The sequence below is a fragment of the Mytilus galloprovincialis genome, chromosome 3 (genome assembly GCF_965363235.1).
Source record: "Mytilus galloprovincialis chromosome 3, xbMytGall1.hap1.1, whole genome shotgun sequence".
NCBI classification, from domain to species: domain Eukaryota; kingdom Metazoa; phylum Mollusca; class Bivalvia; order Mytilida; family Mytilidae; genus Mytilus; species Mytilus galloprovincialis.
This window is the reverse complement of record NC_134840.1, coordinates 3585166-3611764: the sequence shown is the minus strand read 5'-3', so window position 1 is coordinate 3611764 and position 26599 is coordinate 3585166. Positions and strand designations below refer to the sequence as shown.

General features: G+C 33.1%; 1 protein-coding gene across 2 annotated transcripts; it reads left to right on the top strand.

Moving 5' to 3' along the window:
* LOC143066971 (solute carrier organic anion transporter family member 4A1-like) lies at positions 1-26026 on the top strand. Of its 2 annotated transcripts, XM_076239857.1 has the most exons (13): positions 1-121; positions 1579-1658; positions 2636-2961; positions 3598-3816; positions 4550-4652; positions 5773-5894; positions 6340-6461; positions 7844-7982; positions 8509-8701; positions 8916-9066; positions 10901-11067; positions 22723-22787; positions 24718-26026. In XM_076239857.1, the coding sequence occupies exons 2-13, from the start codon at positions 1603-1605 to the stop codon at positions 25005-25007; spliced, it is 1953 nt and encodes a 650-aa protein (XP_076095972.1). In that variant the 5' UTR covers positions 1-121; positions 1579-1602; the 3' UTR covers positions 25008-26026. The 2 variants fall into 2 exon arrangements, with proteins under 2 accessions (XP_076095972.1, XP_076095973.1); XM_076239858.1 differs by lacking the exon at positions 3598-3816.
* The last annotated feature ends 573 nt before the right edge of the window (positions 26027-26599 follow it).

Sequence of the window (26599 nt, the reverse complement as noted above, 5' to 3'; positions counted from 1 at the left end):
AAGCGACAAAGACTATTACACATTTATATGTAAACCGAATGTTTATCTAAGTTATGTTTGATCTTTATGTAATAAGAAACAATAAAGATGTAAAAACAAGGATAAGACAGAATAGAAAGAGGTAGGCTTAGAAACATAATTATAAAAAAACATTAAAATTAGATATTCCCAAATGTTATTCATTATTTTCCATTTTATATCTATCATAACCTCATATAAATGTTTATGTGACAGAATTGTTTTTATATGTACCTCATCACTGTCTATGTCCAAAAATTAAAATATGCATAAGCGGGATTGAATTGTCTTTGATAGGAACTAAACACATTTATCTAAAAACCAGTTGTTGTGCATGTCACGGGTTATGTTCTTCTCATATATGTTATGTTAGTATGATACTAAACCGCTAACGGGCGGGATCATGCCTGATATTCATATGATGAAGACATAATCTTTCAATCAGTTAAATTAAAGTCTGGAGCTGGCATGTCAGTTAACTGCTAGTAGTCTTTTGTTATTTATGTATTATTGTCATTTTGTTTATTTTCTTTTGTTACATCTTCTGACATCAGACTCGGACTTCTCTTGAACTGAATTTCAATGTCCTTATTGTTATGCGTTTACTTTTCTACATTTGCTAGAGGTATAGGGGGAGAGTTGAGATCTCATAAACAAATTTAACCCCGCCACATTTTTGCACCTGTCCCAAGTCAGGAGCCTCTGGCCTTCGTTAGTCTTGTATTATTTTTAATTTTAGTTTCTTGTGTAGAATTTGGAGTTTAGTATGGCGTTCATTTTCACTGAACTAGTATATATATTTGTTCAGAGGCCAGCTGAAGGACGCCTCCGGGTGCGGGAATTTCTCGCTGCATTGAATATTTATTGGTGACCTTCTGCTGTTGTCTGTTTTATGGTCGGGTTGTTGTCTCTTTGACACATTCCCCATGTCCATTCTCAATCTAATACCATACTTAACTTTACCGAGGTTTTGTTAGACTTGTATTGCAGGGTCAATCCAAACTTTTTTGGTACAAATAACTTCATACGCAATAAAAGAGATGCCAGAAATAACCCCAGTATTTCGTATAAAATTGGCAATAAGTCGTACATTGTAAAGTTAAGACAGTAGGAATAGTTGATCCGAGGATGGCATTTCCCCGATTGGTTTATCACTAAACAAAACAGCGAAGGTCGGAATGGTGTCATTATATTTTGTTTACATTTACTGTTAAACAATTGTAATTAATGACAATCTTTGACGGTGGTTCAAACAGTTCCTTAAATTGTCTACATGTAATATAGAATTATCAGATATCAGGTCTTTGATTATTGCTTTATGGGGTTATGATACAGTTATTACTTTCTTTATGCCGTATTTAAAGGATAATAAAACAAGTTTTTAAATTTCTGAATATAGTATGTATAGTGTGATAATAGGGTTGTCACTTTCTAAATACCATATCGGTAGGAAAATTCATGAATTTTTAAACTCGATGTTCTTGTATTGAAATTGTTCATAATGTTAAATTAGCTTATAGATAAAAAGGACTTGTTGTACATACTAGCTATTTGTTACAGGTTCTTTTTTCTGTGTAATCGAGAATGGTCGCCAATCAAAATGAAGATCGCCGCTATGGGTGTGGGCCAATAAAATTTAGGTAATCTTTTTTTATATACATAGTTTTCATTAAATAAAGGCAACAGTAATATACCGCAGTATTATAGTCATAATTTGTTTAAACAAAAAATAATCTGAATAACAAATTAAATCCGGTTACTAACAGATGGAAACAAATTAATTATAGGAGGAAAAGGTAAAATCACAAAAGTACTGAACTCCGAGGAAAACGTAAAATCACAAAAATATTGAACTCCGAAGAAAATTCAGAAAGGAAAGTCCCAAATGAAATGGCAGAATTAAAAAGTTCAAACACATCAAACGAATAGATAACAACTGTCATATTCCTGACTTGGTACAGGCATATTCTTATGTAAAAAATGGTGGATTAAACCTGGTTTTGTAGCTAGCTAAACCTCTCACTTGTATATCAATACCATTATAAGGACAACTATGTGTGAACAAAACAAACAGGCATAAAACACGGGAACAACAGAAACACAGAACTACAAGTGCAAGCGGACCATCTGATAACAACTGCCATATTCCTGACTTGGTGTAATGATAACTAATCATAGTTTTTTGGGTATGTTAAATAATTCAAAATATTAATTCTTATAAAAAAAAAGAAACGGCGTAGACAGGCTACAATGCGTCTTTCGATAAAAAGCAAAACCCTTATCATATAATAAGCTACAAACGGCTTCTAAATGACAAAATATATTTCAAGCGAAAAACAAAGGTCATATTTGTGATGAAAGAATAAAACGTACACTGAACTACAGGTTCCTGACTTGATGTTCTTTCACATTGTAATAATAATAAGTCTGTCTACTAATGGATGTTGGGCATCGTATTGTTCTATGTAGCGTTGTAAATCGTTGTTTGTCCTTTCGATGTTTTCTTTTAGGCCACGATGTTGTTTGTTTTTACTGTAATTATATTTTTATTTTTCATTAAGGTATCCTCTGGATTTTTACAAATTATACATGACTACGTTGTTTTTTTTATATTCAGTTGTACACAGAGACTGAATTCAATCCGATGGCACGTTTTCTGGCAATGCATTTTCACTTTTTTCGATGGATTCATTGTAAGTGGCGTGGTGAATGTAATCATTCCAGCTCTAGAAAAACGTTATGAACTATCCAGTTCAAAATCGGCCATCATTGTCAGTGCCAATGATTTTGGAGCTTTCGTTCTATTAATCTTTCTCGGTTACTTTGGAGAAAGACGACATAAACCTAAACTGATGGGGGCTGGAATCTTATTAATGGCGTTTGGTTGTCTTGTATTTTCTCTTCCGCAGTTTATAGGAGAAAAGTATGCTTACACAATATCAGGTATGAGTAATTCTCAAGTTTCATTAGATCTAACCTGGGTTATTTTATTTGTTTATATACAGTGCGTATGTAAAACATACCTCGATCAATTACACAATTTTAAAGAATGATTTTCATTATTATAAATTTGCAAAACAAACTGTTTTTTTTGTGTGGGGGGGGGGGGGTTAAAATCATGAGGTCTGTTTAAAAATCAATGAAATGGTAGCACATATACCCAAAGGTTCTCTGAAAACAGAAGTTAAGCAGTTGATTATTTAAACATAACCAACACGGCGGATGCCACATGTGGAGCAGAATCTGCTTACCCTACCGGAACACCTGAGTTTATCCCTAGTTTTTGGTGGGGTTCGTGTTGCTTATTCTTTAGTTTTCTATGTTGTGTCATGTGTACTATTGTTTGTCTGTTTGTCTTTTCCATTTTTAGCCATGGCGGTGTCAGTTTATTTTCGCTTTATGAGTTTGACTGACCCTCTGGTATCTTTCGTCCCTCTTTTTGAATACATGTAGTCAATACTAAATAAATTTCTGATTAAAGAAAATTTAAGATATGTTTCATTTCTACGACTTCGCCATGATAAGGGAATAATATTGAAATAAGGGAGTTGCGGTATTTAATTTTCCATATTTCACTAGATTCCTCTAAGAATGGAAGTGACAACCTTTGCAGCACAAGAAATAAAACGTCTTCATGTTCCTCGGACGTTGGTGAAATCAAAGAATACTACAAAGTTTATTATGCCTTGTTTATTGTTGGACAGATGTTATTAGGAATAGGTGCTGTACCCATGTTTACTATTGGGCTTAGTTATATAGACGAAAACTGTAAACAGAAATTAACATCATTTTATATAGGTGAGATGAATAGTGTTGCTATGAAGTTTCCTTTTATAAATCTCATCATTTTACGGTGTCAGACCATCAATTAAAAGTCCCTATCTGTTGAACCAAATTTTGCAATTTTCACAGCTTTCTAAATATTTTACGTTAAGGTTAACTTCATAGAAACCATGTATATCCTGAATTGTACATGTACCAGCTTTCTACATGCAAATTTTTAACATACGTTTAAAAATCACATAAGAAAGAAGAGGTCTCCCGAAAAAAGTACCACTAAAAATAACCCCTGGTTTTCTGGAAATCTTAAATTAGTATACTATGGAGTGCATTAATCCTCAATTCTGAATGCAAACTCATAGACAAGTAAATTTGGGCTCAAAATGGTCTTAATATATTTTCCTTTCACCAAAAGTTTCAATTCTACCAATTTGTTGGTTAGTTTAAGTAAACAATGACATCAAATGCAACTTTTTTTTGTCCGAGTAGGCCTACTTTCTCATACGTTCTAAATTGGAGGGAGTAATTGGTGGTCTGACACCTATAGACATAAAACAGATTGCTAATTCAAAGTTCTTGAAATTGCTTCCTTTTGTTTAAGTTATGTAAAATTGGACGTTAGAAATGATGATAAGAAATAATTTGAAAGTGACTTAAACCAGAGCGTTTTCTTACACATACAATTTAAAAAGGTAGCGAGATACAATGCAAGGTTCATAATTATTCGATATTCTCAACGTTTTTATTACAGGTTTAACTCTATGCTCAGATGCAGTTGGGGTTGCCACAGGTTATATCGTAGGAGGTAGTTTTCTGAATGTCTTTGTTGACGTAGACAAACTTGACGTGGCTAAGTAAGTACAATTGTTATGCACACAAACGTTTCCAGTAGACTAATGAAAATGGTCGACAAAGGATTAAGAACGATAAAAATAAACACAGAAACCAGTCTAAGAGTATTCGCGTTTAATGAGAGCTAGTTAATAATCATATTTCAACCGACGAAGAAACCATTTTCCCTTTAAGTTGTTCCTACGCATCTGCAGTCTTTGTTTTATTAATGTTCTTCCTTTGTTTTTATTTATGTTCCGATTAAGTACCTTCCATCTTTCAGCATTTATGTTTGTCAAACTATCCTAGAATGAATCTATGTTCTTCCAAAAGTATTTTCAATCTTTTTCGGTACATGTTCCTGTTTAGTACCTTCAAATTTTGACTATTCATGTTCTTTCTAGATAGATATTTTTGTGTTCTGTTAAGTTGTTCCTTTTAATAGTTATCAAAAGTACCAGGATTATAATTTTATACGCCAGACGCGCGTTTCGTCTACATAAGACTCATCAGTGACGCTCAAATCCAAATAGTTAAAAAGCCAAACAAATACAAAGTTGAAGAGCATTGAGGACCCAAAATTTAAAATTGTTACACGATGATAACTGCTTTACCCATATTTTGACTATTTTAATTCTTATGTCTGTTTAGTTCACGCATCATTGTAAATATAACGGAATTTGATGAGACTGTCACCAAAGTGAGAAGTTTAGTGGTATAAAACTAGGTTTAATCCACCATTTTCTACATTTGAAAAAGCCTGTACCAAGTCAGGAATATGACAGTTCTTGTCCATTCGTTATTGATGTGTTTTGTCATTTGATTTTGCTATGTAGTTATGGACTCTCCGATTAGATTTTCCTTTTTGTGATTTTCCTTTTTTCTATGGTCTCTAACTTATGTTGATACTCGTTCTTCACGGTGTTTTCAAAATGATTTGATTCATGCCTTTCCGGAATTTTTAAAATATTTTGATTCACGTGCCTTCTAAATATATTTTTAATTTCTTCTCGGTCTCTATGACATATTTTAACCCATGCGCTTTGTATGTATTTTAACCTTACTAATTCCTGTTTATCATGGTTATCTAACCAAGTTGATCATTAATAAAAGGAGAGCAGTATTAACGTTCTATTGCTTCAGCTTACCACTGACATCATCAGATCCACAATGGGTAGGAGCATGGTGGATTGGATTCATAATAGCTGTTCCAGCATTTATTCTAGTTGCTTTTCCAATACTTGGGTATCCTCGACGTCTTCCAGGTAAATGCTTATCTTTTTTTATAGCTTCAGATATATCGAGAGTATGATTAAAATAAAACTCTTCTGTCAATTCAATGATCAACATATAATAGATTTTTTCTTAAACTAAGGTTACAACTCCATCAGTAAAAAATCTTTTGCACACCTCTGTCTGTTATTTTCAGTAAAAATTGGCTTTATACTCTTAATTCATAATTCTGGTTTTCCAAACTTTATTTCAAAAGAATTCATATAATGATTGTAATTCCACCAAAAACGTGATGGTTCTTTTAATTCTGTTGACAGTTATGATTTTTCTACTCTCTACACTACACTTCCACACAATCTTGCCAAGGAAAAGTTTTCATATTTAATTAATTGGTGTTTTGAAAAATCTTATTGTAAATTTGTGTGCCGTTACTCGTTTGGCTAGCCACAAAACCAGGTTGTTTTTAACATTGACAAGGTTATGAAGAGCTCCAAAACCAAAGAAAGTCAGAAGCGTACGATAATGATGCAGAAGAAATCATCGCACAAGCATCATTTGGTAAAAACTTGAAAGATTTTCCTCGTTCGTTCCAGCTTTTGGTAAGATTTGAATTCATAATATTATTGATTAATCTTGATAATATCTATGAGGGGTACACACGAAGGTAAGTTGTTTGTGTTTCATATTCAGTCCTTGTTGTGGTGATAACCATATGCAAACATGGTACCCAATCCTGTCCATGTGTTTGATTTTAAAATCTTAATGTGGAATAGGTTTTTATTTTGATTTGCTACAATTTGATATAACACGTGACTTTAATAAATAGTTATATCCAACATAATGCTAAACTTTTGCCTTAATGTCTTTTAAGTGGTTTCAGTTATTAGTTTGGATTGGATATATTTGAGCTTGATAAGGTTTTGCAACCAAACTGATGTTTAAATCATTCATTCAAACAAACACAAATATACAACGAAATTGTTCGACATTTTCTTTTATAGTTGCACGATTTGACTGTGTATTTCGTGTTGATTTGGTTTTTGTTAGTCAAACAATAAACTATTCACCTTTTGTAAGCTACTATAACCTTTACGAACCTGTAGCATGATTTGATTTTGAAGTAAGGCATATTGTCACTGTTTATTTATTAATGGTCCAACAACCAAATAAGCTTTATTTATTTACATTGTAAAAATTAAAGTGTACATTTTGTTATTTAACTGTGTTCCTCATTTAAGTGTGCAACCCACGTTTTTTTCTTCTTAAAATGTCCTGTACCAAGTTAGGAAAATGGCCATTGTTATATTATAGTTCGTTTCTGTGTATGTTACATTTGAGTGTTGTGTTGCTGTTGTGTCGTAGTTCTCCTTCTATATTTGATGTGTTTCCCTCAGTTTTAGTTTGTAACCTGGATTTGTTTTTTTCTCAATCGACTTATGAATTTCAAAAAGCGGTATACTACTGTTGCCCTTTTTTTTAAATATATATATATATATATATATAAATATATTTATACAAATTAACAAGGTAAAGAATTTATTGAATAACTTTATCTGTGGACTTAACTCTCGTGTTAAGGTTTTATCGACAACACATCATTTGAAGCATGTTTCCTTTTGATTAAATAATGGAACTTAAATGAATTTGAACAAAGGTTTCAGATCTTTTGATTTTGTCTTTTAATAACGGATTTCCGTATTGAATTTTCATTGAAGTGCGGTGTTTTTGTTCTTGTAACTTTTTATTTAAAAATAAAACTATGATGACGCAATTTATAGTATTATTTATAATTTCGCAACATGTAGGATATATTTTGATGAACATATTTTTTCCCTAAAAAAAACAGTAAAAAGATGACATTGGTTTAACCGACGATCATTCCCAAACAGAAACACTAACATATATCAGAAATACGTATCCTTCTCTCACTTTGACCGAAAGATATATTTTATGTTTCAAGGATTTGAAAACTGTCTTTCAGATAAAGAACCCTACATATGTTTTCCTTTGTTTGGGCAGTGTGTGTGAAACTTTGCTTATTGGTGGCACTGCAACGTTTGTATCAAAAATAATACAAGAATTTTTCAATGTTGACCTAGCTACTGCAGGAACTATTATTGGTAATTCCAAAATGAGAAAACTAATTATGGGATAAACATGTATACTTTGAAACGATCGAGTAAGTTAGTGAATAACCGGCAGGTAAAAAGATAATAACAGATCGATCAGTTTTTTTTCCGGACGGCAATCATTTATGTGAATGTTATTTTGTTCTATGTGTAACACAATGAATTTCTTATTTATTAGAAAAAGACATTAAAATTCGATTGTAACATTACGATTGGTTAATATTAACAGCTGAAACTATCCGACTGTTAATTGCAAGGTCTGAATATTGCGTGTTTTTAAACTAGAATGGTTCAACTGATTATCGCAACAAAGGTTTATACTGATATAAGTACATGTATTACCAGGCTGCTTGAGTGGCCTTACATGATATTTGTATGTTAATGTAAAACATGGTATTTACGTCAATAAAGCAAAAACCCAACAACATCAAACAAAACAAAACAAAAAACGTGTTGAAATTAGCGTATCATCTCACACAAAAGTCTATCTTTTTATCATTTCATTATTTTGTGACAGGTGCAATAACAATACCTGGATCTGGAGGTGGAATGATATTTGGTGGATATATGGTAAAGAGACTAAATCTGAAGCTTCGTGGAATAATATACTTTTGTTGCATTAGTATTGGCCTAGCAGCATTACTTGGACCAATATTCTTATCAAGTTGTCCGAGTCAACCACTGGCTGGAGTGTCGACAGACTACAAAGTGTGAGTTATTATTTTTCCGACTTGTCATATAAATACTATTACTTTAATTGTCAAGGACATTACACCATGGAATTTTTTTTGGGAAAGTCAACAAAACAAAGCAATCAAGATAGACATTACGTAAATATATTAAGACATCATTTCCCTGAAGTCAAATTATAAGGATTATCTTTCATACTAAGTTCGGAAACTTAAAATATAATATTATTTTCAGAGAAATTGGAACTTCTTTGATTGCTGGCTGTAATAATGACTGTGGTTGCACAACAGCAGGATTTGAACCAATTTGTGATCAGAACAAAACAGTTTACTTTTCACCGTGTTATGCAGGTTGTACAAAAGCTATCATTACAAATGGAACGAAAGTACGATATTTTTCATTTTCTCAAACAATAACTTTACGACCAAGAAATCACCCCTAGAATTCTGTAAACAACATAATTTTTGCGATTGTATCAGAAGAAAAATAATGCAATTATATTTCAATCTTCACCCACTTTCATATGAATGGAAAAGAAAAATTAAAAGAGTTGGTCCAATTTTTTTAGTGAAAAAGGATGGCCAATATAAATACAAGTATCTTGTCTTACGGAAGGATATATCCTTTATCATAAAAAAATAATTCTGATTGAAACAACTGACATTATTAAGATGCTTGATTTCTTGATTGACAACATATTTGTTACGTTTAGAGGACGTGTTATCAAACAAAAAAAAAATGCATTTTCATGTGCACAAACTGTGCCTTTCTTCTAGTCAACTGATTTCTTTATTCATATACAGGTTTAATTTGGAAAGAAAGAAAAGAAGTCAACAGTATGCTCTTAATTTCTGCTAGATGATGTTCTCTAAATAAACGTTTCAAATTTGTTGATTATGTTAAAAGTATCATTATCAATAATCCAAATGAGAGGTTTAACAAGCTTTAAAACTAGGTTTTATCTACAACATTCTACGTAAGAAAATGCCTGTACCAAGACAAGGAATGTGACAGTTGTTATCCATTTGTTTGATGTGTTTGAGCTTTTGATTTTGTCATTTGATGAGGGACTTTCCGTTTTGAATTTTCCTCGGCTTTCAGTTTGGGGATTTTTATTTACCCATCGAAGTTGAGTGAAAGGATACAATAGATACATTTAAGTCCGCCTCATATCTTGAAATTTATCTAAATATTGTTAATGAGGGTCGGTAGAAAAACAAAACTTTACGACAAAAAAAAGTAATTTTCAGCTTTCCCATTATGGACTTTCTATTTCTATGTAGCAACATACCTGCATCGCCTGCATACGGAGTACATATATCGAAATTCCTGACCTCGCGGTCATAAAACTTTCGAGCATGATTTTTGTACTCAGACTCGAAAATCAACCAATCAAATTGCTGGATTTCATGTTTCGAGCATGATTTTTGGGCTCCGAGCACTGAGCAAAGTTTTATGCCTTTAAGGCCAGGGCTTGTATTTCCTTTCATGATTTCATTTATAGAGGTTTGATTCTCACAAAGACGCTATGAAAACAAAAGTTCTAATTTGTGAAGTTGAAATCAATCCTTCGTTATTTTTTTTAGAAGGCCGTCACAAGTTGGTTGACCGTTATGGAATATTCGTTTGAAAGATAACGTATTTGGTCCTAATGTTGTTATTACAATCCCGTCCCCTTTTTTCGAATGTGACCTTCAGAATTATTACTTGGTTTGTACTGATATAAGAAATACGACGGGTGCGATATGTGGAGCCGGATCTGCTTATCCGTCCGGAGCACTAGAGATCATCGATAGTTTTTGGTGGGGTTGGTGTTGCTCAGTCTTTAGTTTTTCATTGTTGTGTTTTATTGACTATTGTTTGTTTGTTTGTTTGTTGGTCTGTTTCTTTTTCGTTTTCGCCATGGTGTTGTCAGTTTATTTTCGACTTATGAGTTTGAATGTCCATCTGGTATCTATTGTCTCCTTTTTTGTAGAATGCTTTAAATTGTTTAAAGAATCAAATTAAATTATAACTGATAACTGAATATGTTATCCTCATTGTTATGGAACATACTAGTATGTGAATTCTGACATTTTGGCTGTAACAAAGTACAGCACATTACATGAAGAAAAGTTATAAATCTAAATCAAACGAAATAATGTCTGTCCTTTTCTTTTAAATTTTACAATCAAATTAATACATGAATATACTTTTTTATATATTTTAATCTATTTCAGTCGTATATGAATTGTGATTGTATAAGCTCAGCTCAAAACACCGCGTTGGCAGTGTCTGGTGCCTGTTCTGACAAATGCAACTGGTTTTATGTGTTTTGTGTATTATTCTTCCTAATAATGTGGTTCACATTTTCAACTATGTCACCAATCCTTACAGCAATTTTCAGGTATTATTTATTATTTTCATTTGTATTTTTATTATCAAAGCAAGTAAGGTTATGTTTGGCTTAAACACATACAAACGGATTTACAGATCCTATTTAAAATAATTATTAAAAACAAAATAACAAAAATACCGAGGAAAATTCAAAACGAAAAGACCCTTTTTGAATTACAAAATCCAAAGCTGAAGCGAATGGAAAACAACTATCATGTTCCTGACTTGGTATATTGTGTAGAACATGATCAATCAAACATGGTTGTATACCTCGTTAACATGCATGACTCATACACTTCCATTATATTGATAACAATCTGTGAACAAAAGCAACCGATATAATAGGTAACAAATCAAAAATAAGGGAACAGCAGGCAGCATTGTTGTTTTATTCTAATCACTAACAAAACAAACAAATATGTCTTCAAAGAAAAACAAAATAGCAAATGGTCAAGGCACGAATAAAAAAAAAATACAAAAGTTACCATAGCACAATCACACTATGGCGGGACGTATAGATACCGAGCCATGCCATACTGATTTTACCGAAAATGAACTAAGCAGTCGAGGTTAAAAAATCTAAAAAGACAAATAAATTTTACTATCTCGTTGATAACAAAGGAGCTCCGACTCATATGACAATAACAACCGGTCGGCAATGACCGGCGCACACTTAGTTTCAATAGGAATGCCTACAATTAGTTGAAATTCAGCAAGTATACTGTCAATAAGAAACTAAGCCATACTGATCACATGTTCCTTATGTAGCTTTTTTTTACCATTTTTTTTACTATGATCAAAATTTGCCGTTAGGCATCCCAAAGTAAAAAATTAAAAGCGTATACTTCCATTTGTATCTTGAAAAGCATTGTGGATTACGTGATTCTGTACTTATATATCCCTAATTGTGACCCTGTGACGTGACTTTGTAATTATGTATAGCTCATTGTGTGATCCTTCTAACAAAATTTGTATTGTTTCTTTCATTTTTGCTAATATGCTATGGCTATATGCCTTTTTATGTTTCTTTGATACATATGACGTGGCTCTGATTTTATACATCCCGTCATTATGTTTTGTGCTTTTGTAAATGTTAATATTCTTGTCTTTCATTTTTGCTAATGTGCTTTGTTTTAAATGCCCTTTTTTGCTACTTAGTTACATATTTGTTTGTTTTCATAGTGATTTAAGATTATAACACAATTTTGACTGCTATATTTCTATTGTTTGACATTTTTACCTGTTTAGTTCACACATCCTTGTCAATATAATGGAATTTGATACGACTGTCAGACAAGTGAAAGGCTTAGGTAGCTATAAATCCATGTTTAAGCCATCATTTTCTACATTACAAAATGCTTGTACCAAGTCAAGAATATGACAGTAGTTTGATCTTATGACTTTGCCATTTGAATATGGACTTTCCGTTTTGAATTTTACTCGGAGTTCAGTATTTTTGTATTTTTGTCATTAACTTTTTTTATCATTACAATTAACCAGAACATGTTCTATTGAACTTATAATTCAAACTCCTTTGTGGAGATACGTGACAAGGAATGAATAGTTTAGTTTGTTGGTAAGCAATTTTCATTATCCAAGTTCACATTGAAAGTAAACAACACAATTTTAATTAAAAGAATCGACAAATAGCATCAATTCACCCAACTAACATAACTGAGATTGACACATAAGTGGAAGGGTAAAAAGTTTTTGTTCTCTAAGTTTCTCATCATGAAATTGATTTAGTCAAACAGATGCTATTGTGGCCTCAACTAACGAAACAAAGATTTAGTTAGGTACGATACAAACATTTATATATATGCTTTTTTTCGATCGAAACTTAAAACAAAACCAAAACTTTAACATGTTATTCCTTTGTTCAATAACTTCAATGTAAGTAACACACCATATGAACGAAATCATTTCAATATAATCATACTCCCGCTAAGTTAAATAATATTTCTGCTTACAAGTTTGATAGCATATGAGTATTTACATGTTCTTTTTCAACAATAAAATTTTGTTATATTTGCTGCTATATTACAATATTGTTTTTTTCTAAAATGCAATTAAGTGTAGTCTGTTTCAAAAGAGGGGGAATTAAAGACTATACAACACGAACAAAAACTGGGTCTGATCTAAAAAAGTTAAATCGCAAAAATACTGAACTCCGAGGAAAAATTAAAACAGAAAGTCCCTAATCAAATGTCAAAATCAGAAGCTCAAACACATTAAACGAATGGATAACAACTGTCATATTCCTGACCAGGTACTGGAATTTTCTTATGTAGAAAATGGTAGATTGAACATGGATTTATAGCTAGCTAAACCTCACACTTGTATGACAGTCGCATCAAGAAGGTGTTCCGGATGGATAAGCAGATCTTGCTTCACATTTGGCACCCGTCGTGTTGCTCCTGTAATTACAAGCGGTACTTTTTATGTAGGTCCCATTTGTGGAAAGGGAATGGGATTGTAGTTACGACATTAAGAACATATCCGATATTACCTGTGAAACGGATATTCCGTAACAGTCAACCACTTTGTGATGGCGTTCATAAAAATTACGAAAGAATGATTTCAACTTCACAATTTGGAACTCTTGGATTAATAGCGTCTTTTAAAGCAGCAACCCTCTATCAAGGAAATCATGATAGGAATACAAGACCGTGAATATCGTATCAATTTGTAACAAGTAATCCTGTGTTAGGATGCTAACACAAAAGTCACCAAAACGGACCCAACATCATTGTTCTGCGTTATCCATGATGCCAGATAATGTGTGTGTAAAGTTTGATTAAATATGAAGACTTTTGATTTTTTTTTACATTTGAGCCATTTCCTTGGTAAAGGCGGCCATTTTGGAACTTTTTTGCTGTTTCCATGGCAACGGCGGCCATTTTAAAAATTCCAAACTCAACAGTCAAGTCTACATAAGCTAGGCAACATTTGTTATAATAGTCCGGCGGCTACAAGCATATTTCAGACGAATTGTGCACATCCTGCTACAAGCATGAAATTTGGCATAGACCTTCCTCAACTATTACTCTTTTATTTCAGATAGGGAGGCATTTGAAAAAAATAACTCTCTTCCGGTAAAATCAAAAATGGCGGACATCATACTTAAATCAGCCAATTATCGAAGGCTAGTGTGTGAAAAGGTGTTAATACCATGCTACTAACATAATATTTGGTACCAACCTTTGTTATATACTACTTTTGGATATATGATATAGATAAGATGTCTTCAAAAACCCTACTTCCGGTAAAATCCAACATGACGGACATAGTACTGGAATAAACTTATTTTTAGGGAGGGTAGTTGAAATGTGTTTTATTGTATTGCTACTATCATTACATTGTGCAGGAACCTTTCTTTTGTGCTTCACATGGATACAATGTATAAGACATATCTCTTTAAAAACCTTACTTCCGGTAATATCCAAAATGGCGGACATAGAAATATCAATTTTCTATTTTAATAGTCAACTTCTTTTCAAAATGTAAAGAAAATGTTTTTTGTTGTTTTTTTTTTTTGCTTGTCATTAAACTTTTGGCTTCTAGTTATCCTCAATACCACTAATTTTATTCTGTAGTAAATTTTTAAATTACACTTCCGGTAAAAAGAAAACCAATATGGCGTAAATTTCAAGAAATGAGTTCTCAATCAATATCTTTGATTAAAAGTTTTATATAGATTGATTAAAACAAACAAAATTACTAAAGTACTTAAACATTACTACTATTTGGCTTAAAATACATGTTTATTCACAGTCACCACCAAGTGCATACAAAGCAGTGCACGGGAGACCCGATTTTTCACATTTAAAACGACCGCGACATCTGTATCTGTATCTGTATCTGTATGCATACTTTGACGAAACCAATTCTGGCTTTAATATGACGGTTTGAGAGAGCGCCCCTAATTTATTGACAAGGCATTAGAGCAGATTTGACCCTCTCTATTCTTCGAACTTCTTGGCAGTTTTTCTTAGGACGTGCTTTTTTGAGAAATTCGTCTGGTTCAATAACGGGAATCAGCCCCTAAACCACTTTGTACATATATCAACTTCTAGCTTGTTCGTCTTGCAATTATCCTGAGTTCTTGCAGTTCCAGTTGGGCAAGCATATTGAAGACACACCCGTCCTCTTTTGACTTGTAATCTATGATGATAAATCTTGCCCCTTGACGTTGTATCCTTTGTAGCTTATTCATGTTTGTTACCGTGTAGGGGTCCCGTACTATGGCTCCATATTACATCGTTGATCTGACTGGCTAGATGTAAGCTGTTTTTTGCAATCTTGTGGGCAGTATTTCAAGTTTCTTCTTTGAAAGCCTAGTGTTGAATTTGCTTTCTTTGCCACGTTTAATATGTGGATGGTCCATTTGAGGTCTTCCGAAATTTGTAGGCCTAGGTACGGGTTATGCTTGACTTGTTTTAGTATGTGTCCATTAAAACTGTAGATTTTAGGGCTTTTGTTTCTGATGCTTAGGACGTAGCATTTTTTGGCATTTAACCGCATTCTCCAGTACATCCATAATGTACAAGCTTCTGACAAAATTGATGAGGCCTTAGAAAGAGTTATTTAAAAGTGATCCTCTTTGTCCCTTTGCCATCCATTAGCGCCTAAACCGGGTAGCAAAAGAGCCAATTCCAAGCTCGTCCCCCGAAACACTTGCCTTAGTATATTGCACGTTTTACATGCTGGAAAAGACGAGACCAAGGTGAGGGAATTCCCTCAATTAGTCTTTCCTTTATCGCAAATAGTTATTTTCTTGATTCGTTAACCATGTTAACCCCATCTGATAAGTTTGTGTGATCTTACAGTTAAACCTCGGTAATTTGGGCTGATCAATCATCATTCTTTATGTTAAAGTCACATCTTTAATTGCCATCAATGTTTCCTACGCAGTCTTTTTTTATTTTTCAAGCAATTAGAGAACCATGGATCACAATAGGTGTGTGTAATCACTCATAGCCAGGTGTATTGAAAGGTCTTTGATATAAATTTATCCAAAGCTTTTTGCCCTCCCAAACACAATCCATAGTTCGTCTACCCCTGTCACGGAATAGCGAAACAGTTATGACAGCATCATCAGTAACGACTATTCGAATCATGACTCGTGCAAGTTCGTGTTTCATTGCATCAGACAAATGCACCATGATTCTATTGTCAGCCTCTTAGTGTGAACATGATGAAATACATCACGAGGTTGATAAGATAGAATATCCTGAACATTTGTTATAAGAAGCAAGAGCTACATTTAGGAAAAAGGGAATACACAGACGAATCCAGAGTGAAAACAAAATCCTCAAAAATGGCAAAGTTTTCTGAGAAATGACGACAATAAGAAAGAACTGTTAAGTTTTCATTCGCAACAGCTTTTTCAATAGATTTTGAGGAAGAGGTAGTTGTAGTAACAGTTGCTCAGGATGTTAAGTGTTATCCACCACATGATGTTGTTTCAAGCTTAGCCCATAATCACATGAAGAGGCTGACACTTGAATCAAGATGCATGTGTCTGATGCAGTGAAACATAGACTTAACTGAGTCATGACTCGAACAGTCGATACTGATGTTACTGTCATTGCTGTTTCGCTATTCAGTGACATAGGGACAGACAATCTTTGGCTTGAATTTGGAAGTGGAAAAAGTTGCAGATATATATCTATCCATGACCTTTCAAATACACAACAGCTTGCTCAATATATTTTGAGGAAAAGGTAGTTGTAGTAACAGTTGCTCAGGATGTTCTGTGTTATCCACCACATGATGATGTTTTAAGCTTAGCACCATGTTCACATGAAGAGGCTGACACTTGAATCAAGATGCATGTGTCTGATGCAGTGAAACACAGACTTAACTGAGTCATGACTCGAACAGTCGATACTGATGTTACTGTCATTGCTGTTTCGCTATTCAGTGACATAGGGACAGACAATCTTTGGCTTGAATTTGGAAGTGGAAAAAGTTGCAGATATATATCTATCCATGACCTTTCAAATACACAACAGCTTGCTCAATATATTTTGAGGAAAAGGTAGTTGTAGTAACAGTTGCTCAGGATGTTCTGTGTTATCCACCACATGATGATGTTTTAAGCTTAGCACCATGTTCACATGAAGAGGCTGACACTTGAATCAAGATGCATGTGTCTGATGCAGTGAAACACAGACTTAACTGAGTCATGACTCGAACAGTCGATACTGATGTTACTGTCATTGCTGTTTCGCTATTAAGTGACATAGGTGCAGACAATCTTTGGTTTGAATTTGGAAGTGGAAAAAGCTTCAGATATATATCTATCCATGACCTTTCAAATACTGTGGATTCATTTATTTTCGTGGGTACCAATTATCGTGGATAGAGAAAAAGTTACATGTTCGTTTAAATTTAAATTCGTGGTTTTGGCAAAGTCTGCATACAAACCTATAGAAAATATGTTATTCGTTGAACATTTAATTTCGTGGTTCACCTGTACCCACGAAATCCACGAAAATTGGTATCCAACGAATAATAATGAATCCACAGTACACTAGGCATTGAGAGATTACACGTTTGCTGGGAAAGGAACTGCGTTGGTGACATGGATGGTGTTTGAAGATGTGACTCTATCATTCAGAATGATGATTGATCAGCCAACATCACCAGATATGGTTTTGACAATGTCATTGATAAAACGATACGTGGTTTTGTTGTAAGATCGAACAAACTTATCAGATGGGGTTAACGAAGCCAGAAAACATGTGTTTTTTAGAAGAGAAAATACTTATTGAGACTATTCCCACGACTCGGTCTAGTCTTTTTCAGCAAGTAAAACGTGCAATATACCATGGCGGGGGCGAATGAGTAACAAGCTTGGTATTGGTTCCTTTGCTAACTAGTCCAGACGCTTATAAATGGCGAAGGGAAAAATATGATCCATGGGAACCCTTTTGTTAAGCTAGTCTTTGTAAGGCCTCTTCATCTTATCAGGAGCTTGTACATTATAAATGTAAGAAACACTAGTTACCACGATCTTTGTAAATTTGGAAAATAAGCTCTCCGATTGTGAATAAACCTGTATTTGGGGCCATACATTAGTCATTCTTAAGATGTTTAAGAACTTTAGTGATTTTATTTTGTTTTAACCAATCTATCCAAAAACTCCACATCGAAGATATTGATTGAGGACTCATCTTTGTAATTTACGCCAAATTGGTTTTTTTTTACCGGAAGTGTCAACTTTGTATTTAAACATACAAAGCTGAATAGAATTAGTAGTTTTGAGGATGACTTAAAGCCAAAAGTTTAATGACCAGCTAAAAAAAACCCAACATTTTCTTTATATTTAGAAAAAAAGTTGAACATTAAAATGAAAAATTATCAATATTTCTATGTCCGCCATATTGAATATCACCGGAAGTAAGGGTTTTAAAGACATATTTTTTATACATTGTATCCATGAAAGCACCAAAGAAAGGTTCCTGCACAATATAATGATAGTAGCAATACTTTAAAACACATTTCAATTACCCTTCCTAAAAATAAGCTTATTTTAGTACAATGTCCACCATGTTGAATTTTACCGGAAGTAGTGTTTTTGAATACATCTAACCTATATCAATTATCCAAAAATAGTATAAAACAAAGGTTTGTACCAAATATTATGATAGAAGCATGTTAATAACACCTCTCACATACATTTTTTTCAAATGCCTCCCTATTTGAAATAAAAGAGAAATAGTTGAGGAAGGTCTATGCCAAGTTTCATGCTTGTAGCAGGATGTGCACAATTTTTCACGAAGCCGCCGTACTATAAGTTTCCTTTAATTGGAAGCATTTTGAAGTTTTTCATATTTTTGCTGTTCCCATGGTAACGGTGGCCATTTTAAATATTCCAAAGTCAAACAGCTGCTGCAATTTGTTCTCTCCATAATTATATGCCATCATATACCATTTAATGTCTCTAGAATAAATTTAACATTGATGTTCTGGAATGTTCTATGAAAATTCACCCCCCCTAAATTTATTCCAAGGAGACCCCCTACTGAAATAAAATAAGTTCCATATTGAAACAGACATGTGTCTTTAAATATTCATAATAGTTATTATAATTCCATCTACTCTACATACAGAAGCAAATTTAAGAAATGTAAAAAAAAATTGACCCCATCTTTGAGCCTCCCTAATTATGCCAAGATGACACCCTTGTATCATGGACATTGGGTTCTGCAACCCTAATGATTCAGACCCATACACAGAAAAAAATATAAAGTTTCCATCCTCTACTGCTTCCAAAAAATGGTAGGACAGTTTAAGGGGTCAGACAGAGAAGAATAAGAATAATAAGAAACTCCGTTTTGGTGACTTAAATATGTAGGACTCGGAGGTGCGATAGGGACGCTGAAGTGCGATGGTTCACACGTAAGTACGATGGTCCCTACGCTCAGGTGCGATGGTTTAGCATGACGTTTAAATATTGTGACGTTTTCAAATACAACATAGATTCGAAGCAGGATGATAGGTTTGTAGATGAAATTTTCATGTTAAATGAGGAAAGGAAGTTAAAAAGAAAGTAACGAACATTTCAAGTCCTGGAAAGTGTGTTGCATTGCACGTGGAGGCAAGTTATTGGAAGCAAAGCGCATGAAAGATAAACTTGACCAGCAAATGCGCGAACCAGTGTTTGTAATTATGCCACAAACGTTTTGCACTATGAATAAAGTAGATTTATTTTTTATATATTAATTCTGATTTATCTTTAAGTAAGCGCCACATGGACAACTTAATAAAAACAAAATAGTATTAGCAATGTTTTGTTATATCAAGTTAGTATAATGTTGTTTTGTTTTCGAGATAGATCCTGATTTGTAACAACACCGTCGACTGCTCTAGTCTTATATTTTTGTGGCTACTGTGATAATTGTCTACAAAATGACTGGTTCCAATGTCTACTTTTTAGCAATTTAGAATCCCTTTACTTATGCGTGCTAGTCGGAAAACATATTTGAAATTAGATTAAAAAACATTATATTTTTATTTGACCTGAACAGAACTTAAAAGATTTACCAAATACGTCATTATGTCGTCTAATCTTTTAATTACCAAACCTGACTTATTCCCGATTGTGACTGTTTTGCTGAGTGTGAATTCGCATTACTATAAGACGTGTTACGGTACTTGTTTATTCCAAATTCATGTATTTAGTTTAAATGTTTAATGTTATATTTGTAATTCTCATCGGATTTTGTCAACTGTGTTGATGTCTTTTCTATTATATTTATGTGTTATGGTAAATAATATTAATCACCGCATTCATTTATTAGATTTCATTTTGTTCAACGTAATCAGTACGATATTTTACGTTTGAAGTCAAATTCAAAACAAACCGGACATAGCTTTATAATATAGTTAATTGCTACCTTAGTTTGCTAATAATAAATATTAAAATGTGCATTGTTATTAAATGCAATATCAGTATTTAGTTCAAATATAATCTTAAATCGATCCTAATTCTATCTTATTCATTCAAATGACGTCATTTTTCAATTTTTGATGATCTGTTTTACAAATTCAAATGACGTCATCATTTTTTTGTCATTTTCTACAATTTCAAATATGACGTCACTTGGCGTTGGGGTTTGGGCTTGTTCGGATGTGTCTACATTTTGTGTTGCAAATGTCTGGTTATGTAATGTATTTCAGTTGTTTCCTGTAATTAGTTAATATTTCAGTTCTATCATGTACAGCTTCTGTTTAATAACTTTATAAATTTACTGTTTGCAAAAGTATAAATTATTCTAAATAATAAGGATGTTCTGGTAACTAACAGAAAACCCTGGCCGTTTTTGGCACAACTTTTTTTATCTTTTGGTCCTCGATGCTGTTCGACTTTGTGCTTGTTTCGGCTTTCAAACTTTTGTATCTGGGCGTCACTGGTGGATCTTGTGTGGATAAAATGCACTTCTGACGTATTAAATTTTTCAACTTGTTGCCTTTTGTTGGCTGTTGTTCGTGTGTTTCTTTGTCAATTGTATTCTCCAATTTATTTATATTGTAGTCCTATGGTGTTGAGTTGTCATTTTAATGTTATATTTCACATGGCTATGAAAGGGGGGTTTGGCATGCCACAAAACCAGGTTCAACCCCCCCCCCCCCATTTTTTTCTTTAAAAATGTCCTGTACCAAGTCAGGAATATGGCCATTGTTATATTATAGTTCGTTTCTGTGGATGTTACATTTTAACGTTGCGTCGTATGTTTTCTCTTAATTTTGAGTGTAAATTCACATTGCGATAAGACGTGTCACGGTACTCGTCTATCCCAAATTCATGTATTTCGTTTTGATGTTATATTTGTTTTTCTCGTGGGATTTTGTCTGATGCTTGGTCCGTTTCTGTGTGTTACATTGTAGTGTTGTGTCGTTGTTCTCCTCTTATATTTAATGCGTTTCCCTCAGTTTTAGTTTGTTACCCCGATTTTGTTTTTTGTCCATGGATTTATGAGTTTGAACAGCGGTATACTACTGTTGCCTTTATATGGCAAACTATGGTTGTCAAATCTAAGGGAACGACTGACAAAAACTATATTTTGAATACCTGAATTGTGTTATTTCTTAATAAAGTTCGAAAAACTCTACAAAAAAAGTTAGCGCTTTGCGTGAAAAACAAATTCTGACCAAAACAAATACCATACCCCCTTAAGAAGTTAAATGGTTGCTTATTTAATGATACTGTTTCATTTAAACATCTCATGTCTATTTAACTAGTATAATCAACGTCACAAACAGACCATCGCACGACAGTGTAACCACCTTCGCACTTCAGCGAAGCTATCAACAAAGCTAAAGTCAAAATGCCACCATCGCACATCAGCGCGTAAACCATCGCACTTCAGCGTGTAAACCATCGCACTAGAGCAAGGACCATCGCGGTTAGGAGTACCATCGCAGTTCCGAGTCCTACATATAATACCCCGTATGCAGGCGCTGCTGGAATATCATATTAAGGGAGCTCCAGGGTATAGATCCATTTGTTTAAATATAGGATTTTGCTAATATTTTTCTATAAATGAAATTTATCATATATGTAATAGAAAATTAAAATAAAAAATGGGGTTCATTTAAGCTCGCAATCTGCCTTTGAAAGTAGCATGCATAGGATTTTGCTAATATTTTTCTATAAATGAAATTTATCATATATGTAATAGAAAATTAAAATAAAAAATGGGGTTCATTTAAGCTCGCAATCTGCCTTTGAAAGTAGCATGCATTTTTGTTTCGGTACTTTTTTTTCTATTGAACTAATAGAGGTAATATTGAAGAAAAAAAAGCTTTAGTAGAGAAATCGCTTAAATCTAACAATTCTTTAGTTGAAGTACAACTTATTTGAAAAAAAATATAAAAAATATAGGTCACCGATGAGTTAAAAAAAATATATCAATTCTTAATAAAGAAAATGGCATTTTTCCACCAAAGGCAGCTTTTCAATTATGAAATCATTACAAAAGTCATCTGGGGCCAAAACAAAATTGTTGTAACCTTGAGCCTCCTTAAACTATTTTTTGGAAAATTCTTTAAAACTAATACAGTTTGTATTTAATAGTGTGAGATAAGAAACAATATTTCCAGGTTGTTATCAAACATGTAAAATGTAATGTTTTCTTTTGTTTAATCTATACAGATGCGTCCCGCATGATCAAAGATCTTTTGCTATTAGTTTACAGGTGCTTCTTGTTCGTTTGTTAGGTAATTATTATAATATCAATAACAGTGGACAAATGTTGAGAAAAACATAGAACAACTTACATACAAAAGTAAGGTAATTATTATAATATCAATAACAGTGGACAAATGTTGAGAAAAACATAGAACAACTTACATACAAAAGTTAGGTAATAATTATAATATCAATAGCAGTGAACAAATGTTGAGAAAAACATAGAACAATTTAGATACAAAAGATACAAGTAGAATAGAAGACAGATTTATAATGTTTATTGCCCCGCAACGAAGTTGTCGGTGCCATATAGTTTTACCCTTTCCGTCATTACGTAATTCCGTAATTCCGTCATTCCGTGATTCCGCAACAAACCATTATACGGAGTTTTTTTTGTAAACGCCTTCAGATATTGGACTGATTTTTGGTATGTGAGTTAACCATGATGAGTTATAACCGTTCATCCGTGCCCCCGTTCGTCCCGCTACAGGTTAAAGTTTTTGGTTAAGGTAGTTTTTGATGAAGTTGAAGTCCAATCAACTTGAAAATTAGTACACATATTCTACATGATATGATCTTTCTCATTTTAATGCCAAATTAAAGTTGTGACCCCAATTTCACGGGGGTCCACTGAACAAAGAAAAAGATAGTGCGAAGCTCAGGTTAAAGTTTTGGTTAAAGTTTTTGGTCAAGGTTGTTTTTGACGAAATTGAAGTCCAACCAATTTGAAACTTAGTACAGATGATCTTTCTTATTTTAATGCAAAATTAAAGTTTTGACCCCAATTTCAAGGTGCACTGAACATGTAAAATGATAGTACGAGTGGAGCATCCATGTTCTACGGACACATCTTTGTTTTTGTTTTGTTTTTACAGACCAATTTACTTGAATATCACTTTGGTTACTCTTAGTCTCATTTTATACACTTAAAAAGTAAAATCACAAAAAGACTGAACTCCGAGGAAAATTCAATCATAAATACCATATTCAAATGGCAAAATCAAATGACAAAACACTTCAAACGAATGGACAACAACTGTCATATTCCTGACTTGGTACAGGCATATTCAAATGTAGAAAATGGTGGATTGAACATGGTTTTATAGCACTAACCCTCTCGGTTATATGACAGTCGCATCAAATTCCGTTATATTTACAACGATGCGTGAACGAAACAGATATGCTAAATAAAAGTAAAAAAATGGGTACAGTAGTCATCACTGTTTTTCAAACTCAAAACAAACAATCATTTGCCAAAAAAGCACAAAAGCATCAATCAAGTTGAAAAATTACACTCATTGATTCGCGTGTCTGACGTCAGATAATGTAAAAGAGGGACGAAAGATACCAGAGGGACAGTTAAACTCATAAATCGAAAATAAACTGACAATGTCATGGCTAAAAATGAAAAAAAAACAAACAGACAAACAATAGTCCACATGACACAACATAGAAAAACAAAGGGTAAACGTCACAAGAAGAAATATTGTCTTTCAACGTTTATTCAAAAGAATTATAATTTCACATTGGGAATGGTGGTATACAGGGTTAAAAAATCAAAAGTTATGTTAGAATTAATTTCAGAAATAAACCGAGATTTAAAATTGTCAAGAAGTTCTTTAGAAATTCTAAGAATCCACATATGGTTAATACAATTACGCGAGTAAAATAATTTTGTCGTTCAAAGTATTTTCAAATTTGTTATAGAATAATAACATGATGACATATAATTGAACAATAACATAATGACGGGATCTTTTAAAATCACTTTTATATATCATATGCTTACTTTGTGATGCATGTGTGGCACCTAATCTTAAATTAAAAAAATCATGCAATAATTGTTTTTCCATATTCCTGAACAGACATCGGTACTTCTCTCCCTCATGTTTGTATAATGATAGAAATACAATTGATTTTGATAGAACATCTGTCAATTTATTGATTGATGCATTCCAGGTACAACTCCTGGCCCTATCTTTTTGGGCGCAATCATTGACAGTTCGTGTGATGTATGGCAGAATACATGTGGAAAGCGGGGATCTTGCTGGATTTATAATAAAACCGATTTAGGACTTCGTATAATGGTTTGGTGGATATGCTTAAAAGTGTTTGGATTGATATTCTTATTCTTAGCAGCTAAAGTTTATAAACCTCGAAGAGAGAGTACAGAATTAAAGGTCTCACAACCAGAAAGTGTCAAAGCCCAAAATAAACTTGACAGAGAAAAAGAATTTACAAAGCTTTGATTCCTATTTGAGGCATTTCATACAAAGCACTGTCAATCATATATGATAAAACATACATTTTCCTGACTTATGTAAGGACGCTTACGGAATAGACTTTGATGATTGATGCAATATTACATATATTTTTGACAATACTAAGTTTCATACTTATTTGTACATTTTCGGTTTATAGCTCTTCATCTTTTTTTGATAAGTCTGGATTTTCAAATGTTTTGGCCTTGATCATCACTGGAGAGACATTGATTGTCGAAATGCGCATCTGGGGCAGCAAAATTGGTCCTGTTTACATTGTTACGGTAAAGCCGATAGAAACATTCTAATTATAAAACTTTCATTTCCATTTTGACATTTTAACTTGACAGTTTCAGAAAAGTATAACAAAAATATTGAACTCCAAGGTAAATGCAAAAAGGGAAGTCCGTATAAACTGAAAAATCAATCGATATCAATCATATTTCTCAATTCGTACAAATATTTAAAAAACATAATTATTGTATTGAACCTGGTTTTAAAACTAGCTTAACAAACCACCATACAGGCAGTTGCTTAAAGTTTCTATGCTGTTAAATTGGACGGGAAACCAAAATAAAACTGAAAGTACAGGTCTGAATTTACTAATAGTCACTGACAGCTTTTTGAAAGCATAAAAGTTAGGTACCTAAGACTTAATACCAATCTGTATAAATTTAACATGCAATAAATTAAGTGTAAAGACGTCACAGAAAAGCATGACCTTGTACAAATTGTTAAAATATAGATATCGATAGATTGAAGAACAATAGAAAAATCACTGTACCAAGTCAGGAATATGACAGTTGTTATCTATTCAATTGATGTGTTTGAGCTTTTGATTTTGCCATATGATTAGGGACTTTCCTTTTAAACCTTTCCTCGGATTCCAGTATCTTTATGATTTTACTTTTTATGCATATTTGTATGACAATAATATATAGTATGGTTTTAATTTAATGATAAACGCACCACTATTTATTCTAATAAAAACAATATTCAAAGATGTAGTAACAGTGTTAAACAGATATCCTTTATTGATAATATAAAAAGCAGATGTTGTATGATTTCGAATGCGACAACTCTCAAAAATGACCAAAATTACACAGCAATTAACAGTCATAAGTCACCGTATGACCTTCAACAAAGAACAAAGCCCGTACCGTGTGTCAGCTACTAAAGGCCCTGAAATGACAAATGTAAAACAATTCAAACGAGAAAACTAACGGCCTAATTAATGTACGAAAAAGTACCAAAAAACAAGTACTAGTATGTAACACATAAACAAATGACAACCACTAAATTGCAGGCTCCTGAACTGCGACAGACACCTACATACAGAATGTGGCGGGGTTAAAATGTGAGTGGGAGCCCAAACCTGCGACCATATGTAACAGTTCAAAATAAAAACGAACTATGAAAATCAGTTAAAAAAGGCTTGACTCACCAGATGGATACACATAGAAATACATATAACAAAAACATGTGGACGTGACCGTGTACTTGAAAAATTCAAACAAAAGAAAAAGACACTTAGTACAGATCTGGGAGTACTCGCAGCTACTGACAGCTGGTTCAAAGCC